The following is a 23,701-nucleotide window of genomic DNA, read 5'->3' on the forward strand; positions in this document are numbered from 1 at the left end:
GGATGGACAAAGCAGTCATGAGTGTTTCTAAGTTAGCTCAGAAAACTTTTCAATACTCATGTCCTACCAAGTCTGTTTTCATTCAGAACACCCAGTGCATACCTCTAGCACAGCTCTTAAAACAGTGTATTACTAAATATTATCTATATCTCCAACCCTTTGCACTAAGCATAATACCCTTAACCTAGGAGATACTCAATTTGTTGCTATGATTCACCAAGATACTAGGTAAGTATTCTTAAGAATTCATCAAAATTCTACAACTACCATGACATACTCTAGGAAAAAATAATTAACTGACTAGACCTAACAGATATCTAGAGAACACTCCAACCAACAAAAGCAGAATACACATTTCATCTCAAGCACACAGCAGAACATTCTCCAGGACAGACCAAATGCCAGGCCACAAAACAAGCCTCAATAAATTTAAAAGGACTGAAATCAGAGTATGTTCTATAAACACAATGGAATTAAAATAGAAATCAACAACAGAAGGAATTCTGGGAAATTCACAAATATGTGGAAATTAAACAACACACTCCTAAATAACCAATGGATCAAAGAAAAAAACAACAAATTAGAAAATATTTCGAAATTAATGAAAACAAAAACAACTGCATACCCAGATTTATGGGAAGCAACTAAAGCAGCATTTAGAGGGAAATTTAAGGCTACAGCCTAGGTATTTATAAACATTTATATATATATATATTTTTCAGTTCCTATCACTTTATTTACCTTTAACATCTTTATTGGAGTATAACTGCTTTACAATGGTGTGTTAGTTTCTGCTTTATAACACCGAATCAGCTATACATATACATATATCCCCATATCTCCTCCCTCTTGCGTCTCCCTCCCACCCTCCCTATCCACTCCTCTAGGTGGTCACAAAGCACAGAGCTGATCTCCCTGTGCTATGCGGCTGCTTCCCACTAGCTATCTATTTTACATTTGGTAGTTTATATATGTCCATGCTACTCTCTCACTTCGTCCCAGCTTACCCTTCCTCCTCCCCATGTCCTCAAGTCCATTCTCTACATCTTTGTCTTTATTCCTGTCCTGCCCCTAGGTTCTTCAGAAACAATTTTTTTTTTTAGATTCCATATATATATGGAGATATGTGTTAGCATATGGTATTTATTTTTCTCTTTCTGACTTACTTAACTCTGTATGACAGTATCTAGGTCCATCCACCTCACTACAAATAACTCAATTTTGTTTCTTTTTATGGCTGAGTAATATTCCATTGTACATATGTGTCACATCTTCTTTATCCATTCATCTGTTGATGGACACTTAGGTTGTTTCCATGTCCTGGCTATTGTAAACAGAGCTGCAATGAACACTGTGGCACATGACTCTTTTTGAATTATGGTTTCCTCAGGGTATATGCCCAGTAGTGGGATTGCTGGGTCATATGGTAGTTCTATTTTTAGTTTTTTAAGGAACCTCCATACTGTTCTCCATAGTGGCTCTATCAATTTACATTCCCACCAACAGTGCAAGATAAACATTTATATTAAAAGGAAAAACATGCCACAGTTCACTTCAAATTGAGGTTGCTGTTCTTTTATTGATAAAACCCAACACCCCCAAAAGCAGGTAATCAATACTTTTTCATCAGGTTATCTGAGAATATGCAAATGAGAAGCATGCCCCTTTTGCGAGGCCCTTAATATCTAATAAGAAAGAAGAGTGAGGGAAAGAACATGCAGAAAGCTTACACTTTGATACACAATACCAACAAACTAATAACTAAATTTGAAAATTACTTCTACAGTCTTTAAGGACAACAGCTGTTCAGGTGTATGTAGTTATATTAGGTGCTCCAAGAAGGCAGATAAAGGGCATCTGAACACAAAGAGAATGACTTTCCAAGTAAAGTACTGGTTCTTTCTCAAACAGTAACCTAAATTTAGGAGACCAATAAAGTAATTAATCTCAAGGAAAGACCTGCAAGGCTACAAGTTTCCACTTCTAGCACTAAGTGAGGCCATTAGTCACAAATTCATCTGAATATCTGATGTAGACAATATTAGCACAACTTTTGGGAAAATTCACACCAATTTCAGGTTCGAAATCTACTCTGACTCAGTTTTAACATGTGACTTTGAAAGTCTTAATCATTATGATCTTCTCTAATAGCCTGGCAAAGCGATCTTTCTAGCTACTGCTTTTTTCTAAAGAGGTACAGTACATTTAAACAGAAACCCCATCCTTCCTTCCAAAGATGAAGTATCTGCTTATTTTCATTATTACAATTTTGAATATGGTTTCAGAGTGCTTCTCATCGTACCCAGAAAGTACAGTAAAAGTAACTGTGGCTATACTCATTAAATGTCTTTCTTCCTGAAAGGTTACAGAAAAACAGAACAGTTATTTTCTCCGGGAAGAGTATTTGCCTTTTACATTTTCTAACGAGTTCGACATTTGTTTTATTTTATTTCAAAAAGTTATCTGGGTGACAGGAGGGATTATGGCCTTTCTTTTACACTTTTCAATTAAATAACTCTAATAAACATTTTAAAACAATGAAATGAAGACATGATTTTTTTCAATGCACAACAGATAACTAAAACCCACAAATAACTGCAAATCTTTATTTTGTCTCTTAATTTTACCTTTCAGAGCCTAACATTTTTATGGAAGTTGATAAATAAAATGTAAACTTGACTAAATATGGACAGGAGACAAGGAAGGCAACACGGATAATTAAACCTCTGAAAAACTGCAATTTGGCTGCATTACTAACCATAATCCAGTTTGGAGACTGATCTAAGTCAAAATTACATATAAGTAAGAAAGCACATAACGTTAGTTTCATATAAGGTGCAGGGAAAAGATAAGCTAGATATAACTAGAAATCTGGGCAGCAAGGCCAGTTTTAGGGCCAATCTTACTTGTTCATAAGCAAAAGGGCCGAGACCGCTTCTAGTTTATTGTTGTGTATTCTCTATTTTACATAAAGTCTATGTAATAGCCCTAGATAACTTGGAGATGCTTGTGCTGTCTTCACCAAGAAGAAATGAACAAATTTACTCCATGAAGCTGTACACTGATTTTTTTTTTCCTTTTAAGAAAGCAAAATAGACCCTAAAATGTTTGTTGACTTGTAATTTAAATCTAGAAAACTACTGTAGTGTTTTTGGTTTTTACTGCTTTTCTGATTATGAAATTAATATATGCCTGTAAAAATATCCATTATAGAAATGCATGCTGTAGAAAGTGACAGTTCTCCATAATCCCAACATCCAGAGAGAACCAACATGATAGTTTTCTTTTTTCTTTATATCTCAGTACATGTAAGAGCATGAGGATGTTTCAATAAATCACTCCACTTTTTTCTCAAAAGCTCTCAGCAGAGCCTTCTGGCTCTAAAGCTAAACATTTGCAGCATCAACTAAACAAAGCTGGTTTGTCTGTCTTTCCATCTTTTTCCAAACATGAGTGAGGATGGATTATCTCCCTCTAGAAGGGATTAATTCAGCCAGAGAAGTAAAACTGAATTAAAACTACATCTATGAATACACATCAAATTTCTCAGCTATCAAAATTACTTATTAACTTAACCTGACACAGCTATAAAAAAGCAAATTAATCACCTGAAGGAACAGCACAGAATAAAACGTGCTTCAGAAAAACTATATGCTGTTGTCAAGTATCTTAGATGCTGAGTGAAGAGGTTTAATCATTTCACAAATCTGGTTCCACAGTCCTATAAAACACTGTCAAACTGTGAAATAATATTCTATTGTTAAAGGAGGTCAGAAAATGAAGCCAACATTAGCTGCACTACTATTATGTATTCTGACTAAGATTATAGGCCATTCTCACTCAACTTGACCTCAAGTAGGTAATCTGTTCAATCCTTTTGGACAACAGAGCATCATACATAATCAAAAGCCTCCTTTGAGATGATAAACTAAATTTTTAAGAGAAACAAGCTAAGTATCCAGCAATGGGGAAATAGCTAAGTCAATTATAGAACATTAACTTTAAAAGTATTTTTAAATATTAAACCGTTAAAAAAAATTAGTAAAACAAATACAGGAAAATGGTAACATATGTTGTATTTTAAGGCCACTATAATTACAGCAGTATAAACAACAACAAAGCCTAGAAGAGATCTGCAACAGTAAAAATATTGGAGTGGGGAGTTTATGCAGAATTATGAATTTCCTCTCTTTTTTTTCTATTAATGTATATTAAAGTAATTTTAAATGTTAAGGAAAAATGGAAATATTGACAATAAAATGTTGTAGGGACTTCTCTGGTGGCACAGTGGTTAAGAATCCACCTGCCAATGCAGGGGACACAGGTTCAAGCCCTGGTCTGGGAAGATCCCACATGCTGCGGAGCAACTAAGCCTGTGCGCCACAACTACTGAGCCTGCACTCTAGAGCCCGTGAGCCACAACTACGGAAGCCCGTGCGTGTGCTCCGCAACAGAGAAGCCACCGCAATGAGAAGCCCGCGCACCACAAAGAAGAGTAGCCCCCGCTCGCCACAACTGGAGAAAGCCCGCACACAGCAACAAAGACCCAATGAAACCAAAAAGATAAAATGTTGTAAATATATTCTTTTTCCTCTAGCAATCCATTTCAAACCATACATATTTATCTAGGAAAATAAAAGATCTATGAAATAATGACACAAAGACATGCAATGATCAATATTCTGACTGAAAACACACACTGCTTTCTTGTTCTCTGTGAAGTCTACAGTTTTAAGGTCCAAAATGCATTTCCTCTCACTTTAAAACTAAACTGGGGGCTTCCCTGGTGGCGCAGTGGTTGAGAATCTGCCTGCCAATGCAGGGGACACGGGTTCGAGCCCTGGTCTGGGAAGATCCCACGTGCCACGGAGCAACTAGGTCCGTGAGCCACAACTACTGAGCCTGCGTGTCTGGAGCCTGTGCTCCACAACAAGAGAGGCCGTGACAGTGAGAGGCCTGCGCACCGCGATGAAGAGTGGCCCCTGCTCGCCGCAACTAGAGAAAGCCCTCGCACAGAAACGAAGACCCAACACTGCCAAAAATAAATAAATAAATTTATATTAAAAAAAAAAAAACTAAACTGATGTTTTTTGTATTTTTTCAAAGGCAAAGTACTACAAAAGGCTTTGCCATTTTGCTAAACCTAGATTTTAAAAGTCTGCTGTTAAACTAAAGAATAAGTAAATTAGTTAAAAATCAAAGCCATTGTTAGGGTGAGAAAAACTTTATTTACCACTAATAATTACTACCTGTTTCAACAAAAATATTAGGACAGAAAGTAGAAGAGCGACTGCTCTAAGCTTTCCTACAAGATAAAGAAGGAAACATATCAAAGCATTATTTATAGCATCCTTAAGATTTAAAAAAGTTGTTTGAAGGGGAAATACGCCTATTCTAGGTGTCAAGACCAGAGAGAACGGTTCTCCCACAGGTCCTCCCTGAGGACACATAATAATGAAAGACTCCTTAATATCCTTAGAGTAAATACAGCAACGAATTTTTCCTAAGGCTGTTTCTTCTATCACTTCTTAATATTTGCCAACAGCATAATCCCAAAGCTCCATTCAGCCCAAGAAATATACAAAAGTGAGGTCCCCAATAGGACACTGTGCAGTTACCCACCTCTTTGCTTTCAGGTTTAACCCTGAGAGAGGGCCAAAGACTTTTAAGAATGGAGAAACTACTTGTCTTTCACAAAATCCTCCATCAATACCATGCTTTCTGCTAAGCTTTGGGACAAAGTTTGCACAGTTCTGAGTTTGAGGTAGTATCAGGACAAGCACCCGGCCAGTTTTCTGTGTCGAGTCATGTGACTTAACAGTTACCTGAGCCAGCAGTAGGACTGACATCCTCTTATCAAAGTTGTGCGTCTGAATAACATTAATAAAACTAGTGGCAGGTAGCATTACTATCTACTTTACGCGTCACTGCTTTAAGCACACTAACTAACGTATTAGTTCTTCTAATCCTCACTGTGACTCTAGGAAGGTAGATGCTATTGTTCCCATTTTGAGGACTGGAGAACCAAAGGAGAGTCAGCTTCCCAAGACCAAAAGGCCAGATCTGCCAGAAGAAGAAGGTGGGTCTAGCCCTGGAGCACGTTCTTTACCACAATACCACAGGTGTCTCTCATTCCACATCCACTAGGAGATAAAACAGAGGAAGTATCTGCCAAAAAGACCAAGATTTTCCTCCAAAAGGTGTTGTGAGTCACTTTTTAAAAGGTCTCTAAGTTTTACGCCTCTGAACATAGGCACAGTGGACTTTAGCCTAAAGGCAGGTTAAACCTCAGTCATTAAAAATACACAACCAACCAACCCCTGACCAGAGCACTTTAACTTCCTAGAATATCCATCAAGGTAAAACATGCAAAATGTTAACTACTTACCATTTGAATAAAACTGTATTGACTTAATAAAACTGATAGATTAATTAAAGTAATGTAAAAAAAGAACAAAAAAGAAGTAAGAATCACCTGAAATCCAGCTCCTTGGAGATAACTATTACCTTTTAGGGGATCATTCAGAAAGAAGTCTATGTATTTAATAAGCAAATAGAAATAGATAGCAATTTTCCCTAAATGGGCTCGTGCCCCCTCCCTCGTCTGACCTCATTTGGGTACAAAAAAGCCCCACGGGGTAGTGGTTAAGAACATGGAATCTGGACTTAACCGGCTTGGATTTGAATGTGAACTTGGGCAAGTGACTTAACATAAGCCTCAGGTTCCTGATCAGTAAATTGGGGATAATAGCATCTGTCTTAATAGGATTATTGTGAGGATTAAAAGAAAATACAAGTAAAATACTTAGCTTAGTGCACAGACATACTAAGAACTCAATAAATCAGATACATTTTCACTTTTTAATAGAGGATCCATAAACACTGGTCTGAGCAACACATATACTGTATTGATATAGTTTTACATCAACGTTAACATCTTCACAGTATCCCACTTTACAGGCACCATAATCTGTTTACGTAGCCTCCCACTGATGGGCTACTTAACGTTTTTTTTCCCTAATACGGTAATTCCATGGATTCGAAGATGCCTATTTTTACACCTTTTAACATCTTGGAAATGATATTTCATAACTTAATTGCAGAAATTTCTAGGTGGCACACAGATTCACTGAAATAAACATCCCTATGTCTACATTTAAAAAAACTTGTTTGTGAATTTTCTTAGATTGAATTCTTGAAAGTGGAACTGCTGGGTCATTTTATGGTCTAATACGTTATCACCAAGCCATGTTCAAAAAGACCAACTGTATTCGTACAAACCTCCACTGGCAGGAGGTGACAGTACCCATTTCCCCACACCCTGGCCAAGAGAGGGTGGGGTCAGTCTTTATCATCTTTGCTAATCCGAAAGGCGAAATGACCTTTTTTTTCCCCCTTCATTTCTTTTATTATTAACCTCAGCTTACTTAGATAGGATATCCAATACGTCACTATGCAGAAGCAGTGCCATAGGACAGCTGTCCATACCTGGCAGGTGAGCAACTCAGGACTGCAGATAAGCTTCTATTTCTGGTTTACTCATACCTGACAGTTAACAGGGGCATTAATGTACTGTAGGGGGAGCACTGCAGCCAGGCCTAAGATCAAATCCCAGCTTTGCCTCTTACTAGATGTGTGAACCTGAGCCTGTTACTTAACTTCTGCACCCATAAGATGGGGCTAATAATGCCAACCTTTTGATGCCCAAAATTAGAAATCATGTATAACTTTGTGGCATATATTAAATGCTTCATAAATAGTAGCTATTCAATGATGACTTAACTATAATGGCTCACAGAGGTGAAAACTGAAGACCCCAAAGGAATGGTGCATTTCCTTAGACATTTCTTTCTCCAAACAGGGATGACTGGTCTTCAGCCAGCAAACCCCCTCCACCCCCAAAGGAGTCTTGGACAGGAACCGAAAGTTTATTCTTAGCACCTATTTGGAAACAGTCCATTCAGATGACAGGGGGGAAATGAATATGATGAAAGGCAAACAAATTATGTTGTAAGAGAACTCAAACTGTCCTCATTCTTAAAGATTAAATGCAATATTCTGAGTTTAGTTAACAAGATTGATAACAATTCTTATCAATAGGCAAAGAAATACTTCAAAAAGTATACTGATACCAGTACTTTGAAATAGTGAAGAAAAACCCCACCCCAACCTCTTATTTTTTAGGTTTGATAGTTCAAACACCTGAAATGAGACTCATGTACTGAAATTCAGGACTTAGAGCTGTTGTGAAAACTGTAACCAATCACACTCTAGTTCACATTCCTGGCTCTCAGGAGCATACTCAATGGACGTTCTTTTCTCAGTTACACAAGAGACTTATTCAAATACCCCCAGCTGACAGGCAGAAATCCCGTTATTTTTTCTTTTCCTCAAAGCACCCCCTGTCCTTCATTCCTAGTCTCCTATACCTGTACAGGCACTCATCTCACAACCTGATTACTGGAACCTGCCAGGCTGGGACTCCAGGCTTCCCTCCTTGCAATCCACTATACACACAGGACACTTTCTTCATCAGCTAATAACCTTCAGAGGCTTAAGGACAAGATCAAACTCTTACTGGGTTTTTCTTATCTGGCTCCAGTTCTACCTTATTTTCCACTCCGTCACAGCCTATAACCTTATTCTAGCATTTCTGTCTCAAACACAACAAGCACAGCCCCCGCCCCTCCCTTCTCCTCACCTAGCCCTGTCCTGGTCTTCACAAGGTCCAGTCCAAGTCATGCCTCTTCCACACAGCTTTCTCGGACTTCGGCTCTTACCAATCTCTTCCCTTCAAAATTACACTGGCAGTTACAGTGTGTAACACAACTTCAGCATTCTGTTAAATACCAGTTCAGCACTAAGTACTAATAGCTGTGATCTTGGATAGATCATTAACCTCCATGGGCCACCATTTCCTCACCTGTAAAATAAGAAAGTCTTTTCCTGTTCTAAAGATCCTCTAGGGCTTCCCTGGTGGCGCAGTGGTTAAGAATCCGCCTGCCATTGCAGGGGACACGGGTTCAAGCCCTGGTCCGGGAAGATCCCACACGCCGCAGAGCAACTAAGCCCATGTGGCACAACTACTGAGCCTGTGCTCTAGAGCCCACAAGCCACAACTACTGAGCCCATGTGCCACAACTACTGAAGCCCGCGCGCCTAGAGCCCGTGCTCTGCAACAAGAGAAGCCACCGCAATGAGAAGCCTGCGAAGTGCAATGAAGAGCAGCCCCCGCTCGCCGCAACTAGAGAAAGCCCGTGTGCAGCAACGAAGACACAATGCAGCCAAAAATAAATAAATAAAATAAATAAATTTATTAAAAAAATAAAGATCCTCTAATTTTACACACTGTCACATACTGTTTCACATACTAACCTCACTTCTCTTATTTGATTTTAGAGTTCCTGAAGGGAGAAAGTACATCTTCTATTTCTCCCCTAACTCTCAAGGCAACTTACCCCAGGATGTGGCTCAAGGAGACGCTCTGTAAATGTAACAGTAAAATAGTGTCATCAGCACTGAACCCAAGACCTAGTTCTAAAGCAGTTTAGGAAACTGGTAAAGGAAGTTCGTGCCAGACAGAGAAAAAGATATCGAGATGATCTACTGTTGGTTCTCTTCTAGAGTCTAAGGTCTTTCTTGATAGAAAATAACAACCCGGCTACAGAACGCAATGAGCACAGGTTTGAGAGCTCAAAACAGTCTCTTCATTCCTATGCAGCACTGTCTGAAATATCAATACATGTACAGAAGCCCCTAGATGGCAGACGCAACTTTTAGGTAAGCTCAGGCGTTTTGTGTGCCTAGGGCAGAGTATTCAGGGGCCTCATTTTCAGTGGAGAACCCCTGGGGCTATCTCAAGGCTGCCCTACAATGGTGGGGAAATTTAGGTTCATTTCACCCACCTAAGGCCTGAAACTGCAAAAGAAGAGCAATTTCTTCCATACCTAGCCCCAGTGCCCTCCCCGCCCCTCCCCAAGAAAAACACAAGCTTTTATAAGAGGGAAATTAACAAAGGCAGATATATCCAAGCATTAAGTTCTATTTACAGCTTCCAGTGAGATGTTTTTAATTTGTTCTCTCTTCTCAGGGCAGTACAAGTCAACATGTGGACAGAGAGTAAGGAAGTGGTCTGCTGGGGGACACGAGTCAACATTCAGCAAAAGTTAACCAGGAACTCCAAGACAGTGAGAGGGTGTAATCCTTCTGAACCTGGTCATAGGCAGAGGGCTGAGCCCCTTTCTATTTCATTATCTTCAAATAAAATGTACTCAGTACCCACGTGCACATGTCTGTTTTATCAACAGAGAGTAAATATATCCATATTTCAATCGAGGGAAACTGGTCAATGCTTTCTGGACACTTCAAACCATGATTTGGCTCACAACTACCAACCTAAAGAGTGAGCAAATCAAATCAGAGCCACTCAAATGAAGCCAGTTACTCCCTGAATAATCAAAGAGGAAAATGCTGCCTTTTTTTTTTTTTTTTTAACTAATAGCGCTTAAGACAAAGCAATGTCCCTCCTCTTCACTCAGCTGTTTCACAGAATTATGAGACAAAGGGCAACTACTGTATCATCACTCTTTTTAGAGTAAAGCCACAAGATTACTAACAAACAGCTAACGGCCACCATTCAAAAGCAATAATGGCATTATGACTTCATATGCCAGTTATCTGCCAACCTGGAAAGAACCAAATATATGTATGTTTCTCCCTCCCCAAAGAAAATCTGAAAGTAAATGTGAGCACTCTGATTCACTTTCTCTCCCATCATAAAAATTTCTGGGGGAAATTAAACAGTATCATCCTAACTGTAGGATGGGAAAGAAGGATATTACACTTGTTCAAGAAGTTTACCAATTTAAGGTGGAGAACTTATAAAATGATCATGGTCCAAGACTAACTTTAGTGGTAGTAAACAGGGAAAGTTATTGTCTAAAAATTCTTTAAAACAGACCTCAAAGTTCACAGTTTTGTTTTGATTTGTTGCTTTAGTGCTAAATGTGCAACTGGATAGACTTAGTATGAACTTCCAGGCTCAAGTTTCAAGTTTCTAGGGTAAGCTTAATGGAGAAATCTAATTTGTATTTCAGTAAACAAACCAACCAAAAAAACCCCCAAGCTTGGCCCCAAAGCATTTTTGTACAAGTGACAAATGTGGCTACTTGAGTAGCCAATCTTTTTTTTTTCCCCTTTATCTGAGTAACCAATCTTATTATGATATCAGGAGCAGGTTATCTGCTGAAAATAGTAATCATCTAAGAAAACATCAAATTACCTCCTCAGTACATCAATGATACAGAGTAATTTAGCAGTCTAAGTTATGATTGCTGATTTCTAGCTAAAGAAATAGAAACAGATGATGTATTTCTCTCTAAAACCTATAGCTGGTTCTGTCTGCTTTCTGATGATTAATTTAGTGCTGACTTTGAGAATACGGTCAAAAAGCTCACACACCTCAGAATGGGAGAAAATATTTGCAAATGAAGCAACTGACAAAGGATTAATCTCCAAAATTTACAAGCAGCTCACGCAGCTCAATATCAAAAAAACAAACAACCCAATCCAAAAATGGGCAGAAGCCCTAAATAGACATTTCTCCAAAGAAGATATACAGATTGCCAACAAACACATGAAAGGATGCTCAACATCACTAATCATTAGAGAAATGCAAATCAAAACTACAATGAGATATCATCTTACACTGGTCAGAATGGCCATCATCAAAAAATCTAGAAACAATAAATGCTGGAGAGAGGGTGGAGAAAAGGGAACACTCTTGCACTGTTGGCGGGAATGTAAATTGATACAGCCACTATGGAGACCAGTATGGAGGTTCCTTAAAAAACTAAAAATAGAACTACCATACGACCCAGCAATCCCACTACTGGGCATATACCCTGAGAAAACCATAATTCAAAAAGAGTCCAAAAAAACAAACAAAAAAAACCAAAACAAAAAAAACAAAGAGTCATGTACCAAAAGGTTCACTGCACCTCAGTTTACAATAGCCAGGACATGGAAGCAACCTAAGTGTCCATCAACAGATGAATGGATAAAGAAGATGTGGTACATATGTACAATGGAATATTACTCAGCCATAAAAAGAAACGAAATTGAGTTATTGGTAGTGAGGTGGATGGACCCAGAGTCTGTCATACAGAGTGAAGTAAGTCAGAAAGAGAAAAACAAATACCATATGCTTACACATATATATGGAATCTAAGAAGAAAAAAAAAAGGTCATGAAGAACCTAGGGACAAGACGGGAATAAAGACACAGACCTACTAGAGAATGGACTTGAGGATATGGGGAGGGGGAAGGGTAAGCTGTGACAAAGTGAGAGAGTGACATGGACATATATACACTACCAAATGTAAAATAGATAGCTAGTGGGAAGCAGCCGCATAGCACAGGGAGATCAGCTTGGTGCTTTGTGACCACCTAGAGGGGTGGGACATGGAGGGTGGGAGGGAGGGAGACGCAAGAGGGAAGAGATATGGGAACATATGTATAACTGATTCACTTTGTTATAAAGCAGAAACTAACACACCATTGTAAAGCAATTATACTCCAATAAAGATGTTTAAAAAAAAAAAAAAACACCTCACAGAGTTTCCTTCTCCTTAAAGGGCTCTTTATCACCTTCCATGAAGTACGACCTACATTTCTAACATTACAAAAACTACTGTGCAGGTAACTTCGGAGCAGAACTCTACACCTTGGGCAGTGAACAAAATAATAACTCTCCATAGGTCTGCAAAACTTAAAAACAATAGTCACTAGTCCTTTTATAAAGAATCATTTCTGTATTTCCACTTCCTTCTTCTTTATAAAATCCTAATAATTTCATTCAAGAGTAGTAAACAAATGGATGGCAAATTCCAACAATCAGGTTTAGAGGAAAAAAGTCAAAACTTGAGACACAGTGAAGACTCAAACATTAAATTTCAGGTTTTTCTCAGAGTTGATACACTATTTGATAACACCCACCCATGTAAAAATAAATTACATATCCAAAAGAGCAAGCTGCTCCAGTTAATTGGGTAAACAACATAATTAACACGTGCCAGGTGGAAGGCGAACCTCATGTAAACAGTGGGGCTCAAAATGAGCTGCAAACTGTAAGGAAGCTTATTTTTAAACTGTCAGCAGGTTTCTTTGGTGCAATCACAGTTTAATATGGGGTAATCACAGTTTAATATGGGGTAACTGCTCCTCAAGTTTAAGAAAGTCGAAATCTGACTGGTACAACAACAAGTTGAACCTTGTTATTTAGAACTCCATTAGCTGTTTCACAAAGAATAAGAATACACTGAGGTTCTTTAATGAGTTTTGGCACGTACTTCCAACCACCTCTCTAAACTAGGGGAAATTAATTTCTAACCAACTAGGATCACATTCCAGAATGCAAAAATCTTTTGACTACGTAAGATAAGACTAATTGAGTGCTTTTACAAAAATACTTCAAGTTTGGGTCTTTCAAAAAAATCCTCTCATTTTTTTTTTTTTTATAAAACTCTAGTAGATTAGGTAACCCAATCTACTCATACGCTTCCTTACTATAATCATATTGCTCTGACTTTACTTGAATTACCAATATCAACAAGCACAGAAATGCTCAAGGCATTCACACAAAGGCAGTTAAAGACCACACATCACACCAACCCTCTGAAGTCATGTTTGATATTCTACTCAACATCTAGCTCTCCAAATCACACAGGATGGTAAATGTTAAAAGTGGGCAATGAAAAAAGAACAAGCACAGCTTCTTTGTGTGTTATCAGGGCACAAGAAGGCAGGTGAGTACAAGGAGAAGCCATCTGAGCGTTTGCTGGGCATCAACACTTACCTTGAGGATGTCCCCCCTTTTGAAGCTCAGCTCGTCGTCTGCGGTGGCTTTGAAGTCATATTTGGCGATGGCTTCCATTCTGAGCGGGGCTCAGGGCTCAGCAGCCTGAAGCAGGGGGGAAGGGAGTCTTCCCTGCTGAAGCAACCCAGTGCTCTGGGCTCAGCCTCGCCTCTCAGCTGGGACTCGCTCCTGCACGCCGGGACACACAATGCCACCCTGAATCAGAAGAGCAATGATTGAGAGAAGTGGCCAGATCGAAGGCAGCCCCGCCCTGCCAGTCGGCCTGCCGTCCCAGCCCCCACGCCCCCTGGCTCGGCCTGGCTCAGCCCTCCTCCCTCCCTTCCAGGCAGGAGCCCTGAGCTCCTCCTTCCTCTTTCCAGCCTCGGCCCCCAGGCAACTGACAGGCCTGCCGGCCAATGACGGCAGCTGCTCGAGCTATTCCAGAACACACTTCCTCTTCCCTCCCGCTGGGTGTGCTCAGTGTGCAGGAACCGGCTGGAGTCCGATCGGTCTCCGCCTTTCCTCCCTCGCCCCTCACGCTCTTCTCCAGGCACGAAATGCAATCCACGTAAAGAAAGCCCTCGCCCTCGGGATGGCACCCTACTTTTCTCAGTTATATAGGCCTCTCTCCCTCCTTTCTCCCTGCCAACCTTTCTGGTGTTTTGAAAATGTTGGGTCCTATATCCACAGTCAAAAGCCAGCAATGTGGGCTTTGGTCCTGAGCTGCTTTAACTGTTCTCAGAAACTAAACCTTGGTCTGCCCCTAGGAAAGTGGAAGAAACTGACCCTAGGAACTACTTTCTTATTCAGTTTGCTACTCTCAGCATAGGCAACTCTCCCTCTCCACTTGCCAACTGTGATCGGCAAGCTCAGGTGACCAGAGAAAGGATATCCAGCTCAGAGCCTTTGGTGGGTGGAGACCTGCTCGTGCAGAAGGCTCCCCCTCCCTCGAAGACCCCCAAGACTTCGGGGGCCCTTGAAAATAGACGTCTAAGGTTCAGCATTCCAAAAGCAGCCTCTGCATTATTCCTAACTAGCCTATGGAGCAAGGTTGAACTCCTAATCTGCACTTGAAAGCAATCCCTTTTTCAGAATCTTAGCTACCGCCCAAAAGCCAAACAGAAGCCTCTCACAGTTACCCCTGAGAACAGGTGCTTTTCTCGGAGCCAGGGGAGTACTAAACTGATTCAAACTGCATTTTGCAGGCAAAGATTCTGTAATAACCCTTAGGTAGTATACCAGGTGATGGTGAACCTGGGCAGTACAATCACTGCGGAAGTGAAGAGTCTCGAGCCCTGAATATGGGACACATCCTAGACCTCGCGTAACTAAAGGAAAACGAAGCCCCATTCTTCTTTTGTCAGTCACTGTTTTCATACAGGCTAAGTAAAAGCAGAAAACAACACTGACACTGGCAGAACGGGGACAGATTATTTATAGTGACACCCTTTGGTGGATAATTACCACCTAACAGAGAACTCATTTGAGGGGCACGAGTGATTATTCTTCTGTTCTAAAGTTAACAACTGGGGCATTAATCAAGCATAGTTACAAAAGGACTAAGGAGTAAACCAGCTGGGAATACTAAGGTTAGAGGGAAATGAGTATTACCAAGGAGGAAAGAATCACCTGGTAATAAAAAGTCCTTCAGCCGAATTCTGAAGGCCAAACATTCCACTGCAGGTAAACTAATAAACTAAACCAACGTTTATTCATTCTATCAGGCCATACCTAGGGTATCCTGTGTTGTGCTGGCTCTAAAACAGGAAAGCAAAAAGAGTCCCAGCAAATTGAAAAAAAAAAAAAAACAAGATTAGTCTCAGTATTTTCGTGTGTCCTTAAACACCCTTTACTTATACTCACCACAGTTACTTATTTATCAAATGAATCCATATACATAATTTTAAAAGTCAGAGCATTAAAAGGCTTATGAAAAACAGCAGATCCCTACTCCAAGCAATCACCCTCAATTTTGTTTTTAGCTTTCTCTTTATGTTTACTCACAGTATTTCTAAATAACACCCTTCTACTGCTGTTTCTTAATTTATTCCAGCCATCACCTATCAATTGAAAGATGAGGACTTAGCTGTTCCGCCCCTGCCAATTCTGCCTTGCCCCATCCCAGTAATGCCACATATTCCGGTTTAAGCAGTAGTTATTACATTACGAAACACTGTTCACTGGTGATTCAAATAATGTATGATAACCAACCTTCCTTTCTAGTACAATCCTTCAATTTTTCCCGGAATTAATAACTGTTTCTCCTTTTTTGCCTACTTTCCAGTGTGTACCTATTTAAAACTTTTTACAGCTGCTCCAAAATCTCCGCTACACGCCTATCAATATTTTCCATACCCTGACCTGACCATTTATTTTCACTGGTCTTCAGGTCTGATTGTTGGGACTATGTATCAATGATGGGAAGTTGAAGAATAATTGCACAGATCCAAAAAACTTCAAAAGTTTCATTTTTGAAAAACAGAAATCAGACAGAAACCTAAAGCACTGTCACTGTCAAGGTACTATGCAGTAACAGTGCATAAACTTCTATGTCATTCATGATTCCAGACAGCTGCAGTGTGACTGAACAGCCAGATCATAAAAACCAAGAGTTTTCAACATTTGCTCTCCTGCTGTTACTCAACTTATCTACCTCAGGTTTCCTAGAGAAAACTTAAACAGACAACATTCTTGAAAATCACGTTTCAAGTAACAATTGCTTTGTAAGATACAGTTTAATAGGAATGAAAACCAACCAATCACTACTTTTGCGGTGGTGCCAAGTAAAAATTAGCATCTCACAGAGAAAACTAGAGGAGGCCAGGTTATTAGGCTATCCACCGAAAAACATGCAGGCTAAAGAAATTCCAAAGGGTGTGTTTCATTAAAGACAAAAAAATTCTATCACATACACCGCATTAATTACTTAAAAAGAAAGAAATCTGAAAGTGGACACAATGTATAATGTTTTTAACAGAGTAGATGTTGCTGTAAATTTCTCAAGAAAATGGGCTGGGAGTACATTTAACCCTGAAGCCTGATGACACAGTATGTCTGAACTGTTACCAGCACACACCCTGCAGCCCATCACAAGCAGAGAATTTTAACAAGGCAAGTGCAGCTTGAACTGTTCATTTAAAGCAATACGCACTGTACCGTAAACTGCAATCTCCTAAAGGTATTTGTAGGATTTTATTTTCTGTCTTCCATTCAACTCTCTTCTTCCCAAAATTCACAGAAAATAAAATACGCGACACTTTACTGGGCCAGTATGCTTTACTGGGCCAGTATAGCTTAGTGTTAAGCCCGCATAGTTTGTAAAGGCAGGCTGACCCAAGTTCAAGTAATGACCTTGATGCTTACCAGCTATAATTTTGGGCAAGGCTTTTAAACAAGCCTCAGTTTTCTCATCTGTAAAATGGGTATAAAATCACCAACTTCATAAGATTCACTGAGCATTGAATTAGGTAATAGATAATAGACATATATGAAGCGCTTTAGACAGAGCCTGACATTAAGTCACTCAAATTAAGTTAAAGCGTGACTCTACTTAAAACATATTAGATGTTTGTCTTCATTATTAAAAATAGCAAATTAAGGTTTACACTGCCATGGCCCGGGTTCAGTCCCTGGTTGGGGAGCTGAAATCCCCCAAGCTACATGGCGCAGCCAAAAAAACCGAAACAAACAAAAAAACGGCAAATTAGAACAATGAGATTTCTTTCACCTGCTAATTGTCAAATTTTTTAAAGATTTATAACATCTAGTCTCTGCGATACTATGGATAAAGAGATTCTCAGACTCTTTATCCAACGTTTATTAAATTAACATTTTGAACAGCTACTATATGCCTAACAATATGCTTACTACTTGATTATAAAAATAAAATCACCACAGAGCCCACACTCTATCAGGGAATTAATTAGTTCAATGTTTTTGGAGAGTAATTTTACAGCACCTATTGACAAATTTAAAATACATACCCTTGGACAAGCAATGCCACGTCCCAGATTTATCTCACTAAAATAGTGACACAAATACCATGTGCAAAATACATGTATCCCTGATCAATATCCATGAGCATAACAAGAAATATCTTTCTATATAAGTACCAAGATACATTATTATCAAGTTTTTTAAAAAACTGCAGAAAAATTAGTTTATCATACTTCCATAAAATAATATATCAGTGTGTGCTAAAAAAAAAAAAAAAAATTCAAAAGGTTAACAATGATTACCTCTGCAAGCGAGTTCACAGAATATTTTTCCTTTCTGTACCATACACCTCAACTGTGTTTTCATTGTCTTTACTATAAGCATGTATTGCTTTTGTAGTCAGAAAAAACAAAAACTAAAATCTTACTGATGCTCTGGAGTTAGACCTGGATTCAACTGTCACTGTACCACTTACTAACTAGGTGGGCAACACTGGAGAAATAACTTACATTCTCTAATCCCTAGTGTCCCTCAGCTGGAAAATGGGGAAAATCATAGCATCTACAGCTTATAAGGTCATTTTGCTAATTAAAAGAGACAGCACCTGTAAATGCTGAGTCCCTGGCATAAAGTGCTAAGAGGTATTAAACCAGCATCACCAGTAACTCTTTAAATCTCGGTCCACGTGTTCTCAGTAAATCTAGAACTTCCCTTCACATACGGACTCAGAGGAACGCTCTGGCAGGCAAATTAACGGTCCTGTTAAGTATAAACTAAAATTAAATACCTCCAAATCAAGTCCTAACAATGCTCAAATATTCACACATATAAAACTAATCACATCTATAGTCACTTATTCTACTGGGCTTTTAAACATTTACTGTGTATATACAGAAAGTGTACCTTTGAGTAATTTAAAGCCACATTTCAGTCTCATTAATTTACGAGTGCATCCTGTGACAACAGTTTTGGTTCTTGGATCAGCTACATCAAACTCACCCCATTCAGGGACTGATTCACTGTGAGGTGCCTTCTGGAGTTTGGCAACGTAATGGCCTTAGCCAGGAACCTAATTTTAAGTAAGAGTCACAGGTAATTCTTATGCATGCTAAATTTAAAAAATCACTGCTGTGCTGTAAGAGTGCCTTGAGTAGATTTTAAACTTTGCATCTCAGACAATGCACTACAATGTCTTTGCATAAAATGACAATAATACATATTCACTTGGCATAACTGGGAAAAACCCAACTTTGACAAATAAAATGAAAGGCTCTCAATGGCCGTTCAGGAGTGCTGGAAAGTTCTTCTGAATTGAGCAAGTAACTATTAATATTAGTTTCTCTCAGGAGACCATGGTGGGTCTCTACTCTGTATTACTTCATTTCTCCAAAATCTATTACTCTTCTGTTCTAAGAAACAATTAGAATTGTTGCAGCATAACGTGCAACATAACAGGAATTATTGAGAAGAATCTCTAAGTACCACCAACTTAGCAGTTAAAACCTAATAGTAGTCCCTCAAATCTGAATACACTGGCTGAGGAAGGAAACTGCCTCAAACATTTAAATGCTTTCTTTTAGTATCAAAGAAAGCTGATGACAAGAATTAACTTTTAATTTTGGGATTCAGAAAATTTTGAACAAAGGAAGGAGCAACAGAACAAATTTCTTTCTTTTTGTCAAAAACAAAAACAAAAACAAAAACCAAACCCAACAACAATAACAAAGAAGGCTGATTATAACAGATGTAGGAAAAGACACCTTATCTTAGAAGGCTGGTAATGAATAAATTAGTACTATTACAACGGGCAAGCTTTAATTAATTCATCAATGGTCTAAATAAATTCTATTCCCTTAAATGTTTCAAGCTATCTTAATTCTATTGTAATATAGGACTATGGTTGGTTTTCGTTTTTAACATTCACCACCCCCACTAAAAGCCAAAAAGAAGTCACACAAGCCCCAAAATGACCCAATCTCCCTTACTAACGTAAAACAGACATAAGAAGAAAAGCATGAGCAGGCACAAAAACATGATCTAAAAGTGAAGAAAACAACTAAAACGCAAAAACACAAGCTACACCTGTGACCGAGTGACAGTATTGATTACTTACAGCTGAATTCAATCCTTCGAGCCTCCCAGTTCCCAGGGGGAGAACGTTCGCATGGCTCTCTAGCAACCCTTCTGGCAGACTGAAGGAACACAGTGGACGCTCAAAAGTAAAGAATAAAGCAGGAAAGAGGGCATCTTCCCGGGAGAGAAACGGGATCTTTACGTGAGGGAAAAAACGAATTGTGCCGAAGAGCCGAAACCTCGAAAAATTATGCCAGAGAGGGGACAAAAAGGAGGAAGGGGAAGTAGATTAGAAAAAAAGGGGGGGGAGGGGGCAAGTGACTTGCATTATACGAGTAAACATTTAGTGTCCGCAGTGGAATGGAGAAAAATAGTAGGAGAAGGCAACAACTGGGGAGCACAAAGTGAAAGAGGCATTAGAAAGCCAAAGAAACTAATGCTAATTTCTCTCGTGTCTTTCCCACTTTTTTCTGATAATCCACAGTACCAAAAGTCAGACTGCGAGGCACTTGGCTCCTCTGCAAATTATATTCTTACTGCATCTGAAGCCAGCCTAGTTTAACTCCCTAAATATGCTGTAACATATGTAAATCATAGACACGGAGAGCGCTGCAAATGAAAAATACCAGTGAGTCCTTCCCCTCTCTTACTGAAATCTTTCCTCGCAGCATTCCAATCAACTGCTACTTATTTTTCTTGACAAATGTTTTTCAGAGAGTAGTCAAAAAAAAAAAAAAAAAAAAAAAAAAAAAAGCGCTACAGAAGCAAAGGCATCTTGACTGGCTCCAGTAGCAAACGTCCTCACTCAGTATTAATAAGGTTGGTGGGTTTCCTCCCAAAATTCGGCCCCGAAACACCAGGAGACGGTGACGTGGTGACCGTGCAGGTCGAAGAAGCATCAATCACCACATTTGCAGCCCTCTGCGAATCCCCCGCCTCCCGGACCAAGTCAGACTGACTCAGAACGAGTACCCCGTGCTCTCGGGCTTCTCCTGGGCCCCTTCTGGGCAAACCCCCACGAAAAAGGCACGAAATTTAATTAGGAGCCCCCCAACCTCTTGCCCCGGGGTCCGGAGCTCTGTCCCGAGCCAAGGGTCAGGGGAAGAAAGGTCCCCAGGAAGGAAGCGCCCCAGAAGGGAAAACATGGAGCCCAGAGCCCGGGGATTCCGCTCCCCGCCCCGTTCCTCACTGTCCCGACCTCCAGGCCCGGCAGCCCTCGGTACGCAGGCCCGGGCCCCCCGGGCCGACTCCCGCTGCGGAGAGGGGAGGAAAGGGCACGGGAGCAGCGCCGCCGCCGCCGGCCGTACTCACCGTGGCGCAGCTGCTCCGCTCCGCGCCCGGCCGGCCCCTCCGCAACGGTGCGAGCGGCCGCCGACCCCGCTGCTGCTCCGCGAGGGCAGCGACTGTTCCCGCCGCCGTCACCGCCACAGTCTCCGTCGCCGCCGCCGCCGTCGTCCGGTCGCTGAAGCGGTACTACCGCCTCGCTTCCGTTCCTCGTCGGGGTCCCGCGAGAACTTCCCCCCGCGGCCCCGCCCCGCCCCGCCCCCGCGAGACTTCCCCCAGCGGAAAAGGCCCAGAGCGCAAGCGCTCCTCCTTGGCCAGGCCCCCGCAGGTAGACCAGCTACAGCCCAGGGCGCAGGCGCCGGGCCGCCCCGCAGCAGGTGGCACCGGCAGGGCTCCACCCCCGGGGTTGCTGTAACCCTCTCGGTGCCAGAGCGGGTAAATTAGAGCTCACCCCTGAAGGAGTAACTCTTATCCACGTCCTTTCCCCTTCCACCAGACCAAGGCAATTTGGCTGGGGGGTTGGAGGGAGAATCTCCGTCCAGCGTGAAGCACTCCAAATAGAGGACCAGGTCTTGAAATATTTGAGAATCTGGTCCAAACAAACTCTGCAGTATTAGATGAATTAACATAGTCGCTCATAGATTGAATCAAGCGCCTAATACATGCTAAGCGTAGAAGGTACAACGACGAACAGAAATCCCGGCCCTCAAGGAATTCAGGGTCTAGATTCTACACTCTAGAAGAGTGGAAGAAAAGTAAACAAATTATGCCCTAAGTCCTTTAGAATTATTTGGAGAGTGCTGAGGAAGCTAAAAAGTTGGGGGGGGGGGCGCTACTCTGCCCATCTCAGAAAAGCCTACCCAGAGAAGGTGATTGTGGTGACGTCTGAGCCGAGTCTTGGAGGATGTGTAGGAGTTCGCCAGAGAAGCAGGGGTAAGAGCATTCCAGGTGAAGGGAACGTCACGCACGTACAAAGGAACCAAGGTGTGAGAGTCGTGTTCCGTGCAATGCTAAGTAGTTCGATTCGTAACCGGGGAGTGGCAGAAGATGAGGCTTGTAGGAGTAACTCTTTATTTTTCAGTTCCAAAAGCTCTTTGCAGTTAAAGGAGAGAACAGAGCATCTAATGGTAAGGTGCTTCCTGGAAGCCAACAAAATAGCTAGACGTGAGAATAACCAAACATCTGATTCTATAGAGAAAACAAGCCCATTGAAATAAGGAGAATGAATTGTTCTTTCACATCAGCTTCATGTAAGGCACTCTGCAGGGTGATAGATGAACCCAACAAAGCCTCTGCTTTCAGCAGTTTGTCATCTAGAGGAGAGTTGCCTAGTCTGCAAGGCAAAACAGTTGGCCCTAAGTGCCATTGAACTACATACAGGACTGCAGAGGAGGGAGTCAGTTACTTGGTGCTCAGGTAATCAGGGAGGACTTGGTGTTTGAACTGCCAACATGAAAGCAGAGAGGAAAGAGGGATGGAGTCAGCCAATATTTCAGATTGGCCAGAGTTTAGGATTTAGGGGGAGGAATAATGAGAGGCGAGGCCAAGATGTACAGTTTAGGCTTCATTGACGAGTAACAACCTCTGAAGGTTTTTGAGCAAGAGATGCCTGACATGAGGTGAAAATAACAAGAGGACCATCTATTCACCACCCGATGTATACTAAAGTCATAGTGTTTCTACAGTGGATAATATCCCCATTTTACAGACTGGGAAATTGAGGTTTAAAGAGGTTAGAAACTTACCCAAGGAAACCCAAATATAGTAGATCTGAGATTTGAGCCTAGGCCTGTCTTATTCTAAAACCCATATTTTTCCCCCACTTTGATATTTTGTTCTAGAATGGTGGCCAGAAAAAAAAAAGAAATGAAAGGGAAGGACTTAGCTGCTGAGCACAGAGGGGAAGGAAGTGAGGGAAAAGTTGCAGTTCTTTGTTTTGAGTGGAGAGAACAGCAGACACATTTGCCAGTCAAAAGGAGGAGCTGGGACTTCCCTGGTGGTCCAGTGGCTAAGACTCCATGCTCCCAGTGCAGGGGGCCCAGTTCAATCCCTCAACAGGGAATTAGATCCCACATGCTGCAACTAAGAGTTCGCATGCCGCAGCTAAAGATCCTGCATGTCGCAACTAAGACCCAGCGCAGCCAAATAAATAAATAAATATTTTTTTTTTAAGAGGGGGAGGAGCTGACTAGGCAGGAAGTGGTGGGGCAGGGCATGTACAGGGAAGGGACAGGTAAGAAGATGACGATGCCGCAGTCTGGGAAATGTAGAGTTCATCATTCTGGGAGACATGCAGGTAGAAATATCCAGTACACTGTCCAAAAGCTCAATGCATTCATTCTTCCTCTCCACAATATTAGCTGAGCATCTACTCTGGAAACAGCAGGATAACCTGTCACAGAGCTCGCAGTCTGAAGGGGAAGACATACCGCTGAGAATATAACACTCTCAGGAATGGCAGCTTTGGGAGCACACAGCAGGGGACCTGACCTAGTCCAGGATCAGGGAAGACTGAGGAGGGAGGTTTCAACTGAGACTCTGTTAGCCTGAGAG

The 23,701-nt window shown here is 40.9% G+C and overlaps 1 protein-coding gene and 1 long non-coding RNA gene across 4 annotated transcripts in view; both read right to left on the reverse strand.

Moving 5' to 3' along the window:
* Positions 1 to 21,379, reverse strand: part of GRB2 (growth factor receptor bound protein 2) — a 70,544-nt gene extending 49,165 nt beyond the window's left edge. Inside the window, exons 1-3 of one of the 3 annotated variants that reach the window (XM_082371716.1) lie at positions 21,176 to 21,379; positions 15,587 to 15,612; positions 13,856 to 14,071 (exon numbers count right to left, since the gene is read on the reverse strand). In XM_082371716.1, coding sequence (XP_082227842.1) covers positions 13,856 to 13,933 — 78 coding nt within the window. In that variant the 5' untranslated portion in view covers positions 13,934 to 14,071; positions 15,587 to 15,612; positions 21,176 to 21,379. The remainder of the gene's footprint in view (positions 1 to 13,855; positions 14,072 to 15,586; positions 15,613 to 21,175) is intronic. The other 2 variants (XM_082371717.1, XM_082371715.1) reach the window with 2 other exon arrangements.
* A 77-nt stretch (positions 21,380 to 21,456) lies between these two features.
* The window catches only part of LOC309618250, a 35,786-nt gene continuing 33,541 nt past the window's right edge, over positions 21,457 to 23,701 (reverse strand). The window contains exon 3 of the long non-coding RNA XR_014238367.1: positions 21,457 to 22,240. This is a non-coding gene — a long non-coding RNA (uncharacterized lncRNA). The remainder of the gene's footprint in view (positions 22,241 to 23,701) is intronic.

This window comes from Balaenoptera borealis, assembly GCF_965194805.1.
Source record: "Balaenoptera borealis genome assembly, chromosome: 20".
Classification (NCBI taxonomy): domain Eukaryota; kingdom Metazoa; phylum Chordata; class Mammalia; order Artiodactyla; family Balaenopteridae; genus Balaenoptera; species Balaenoptera borealis.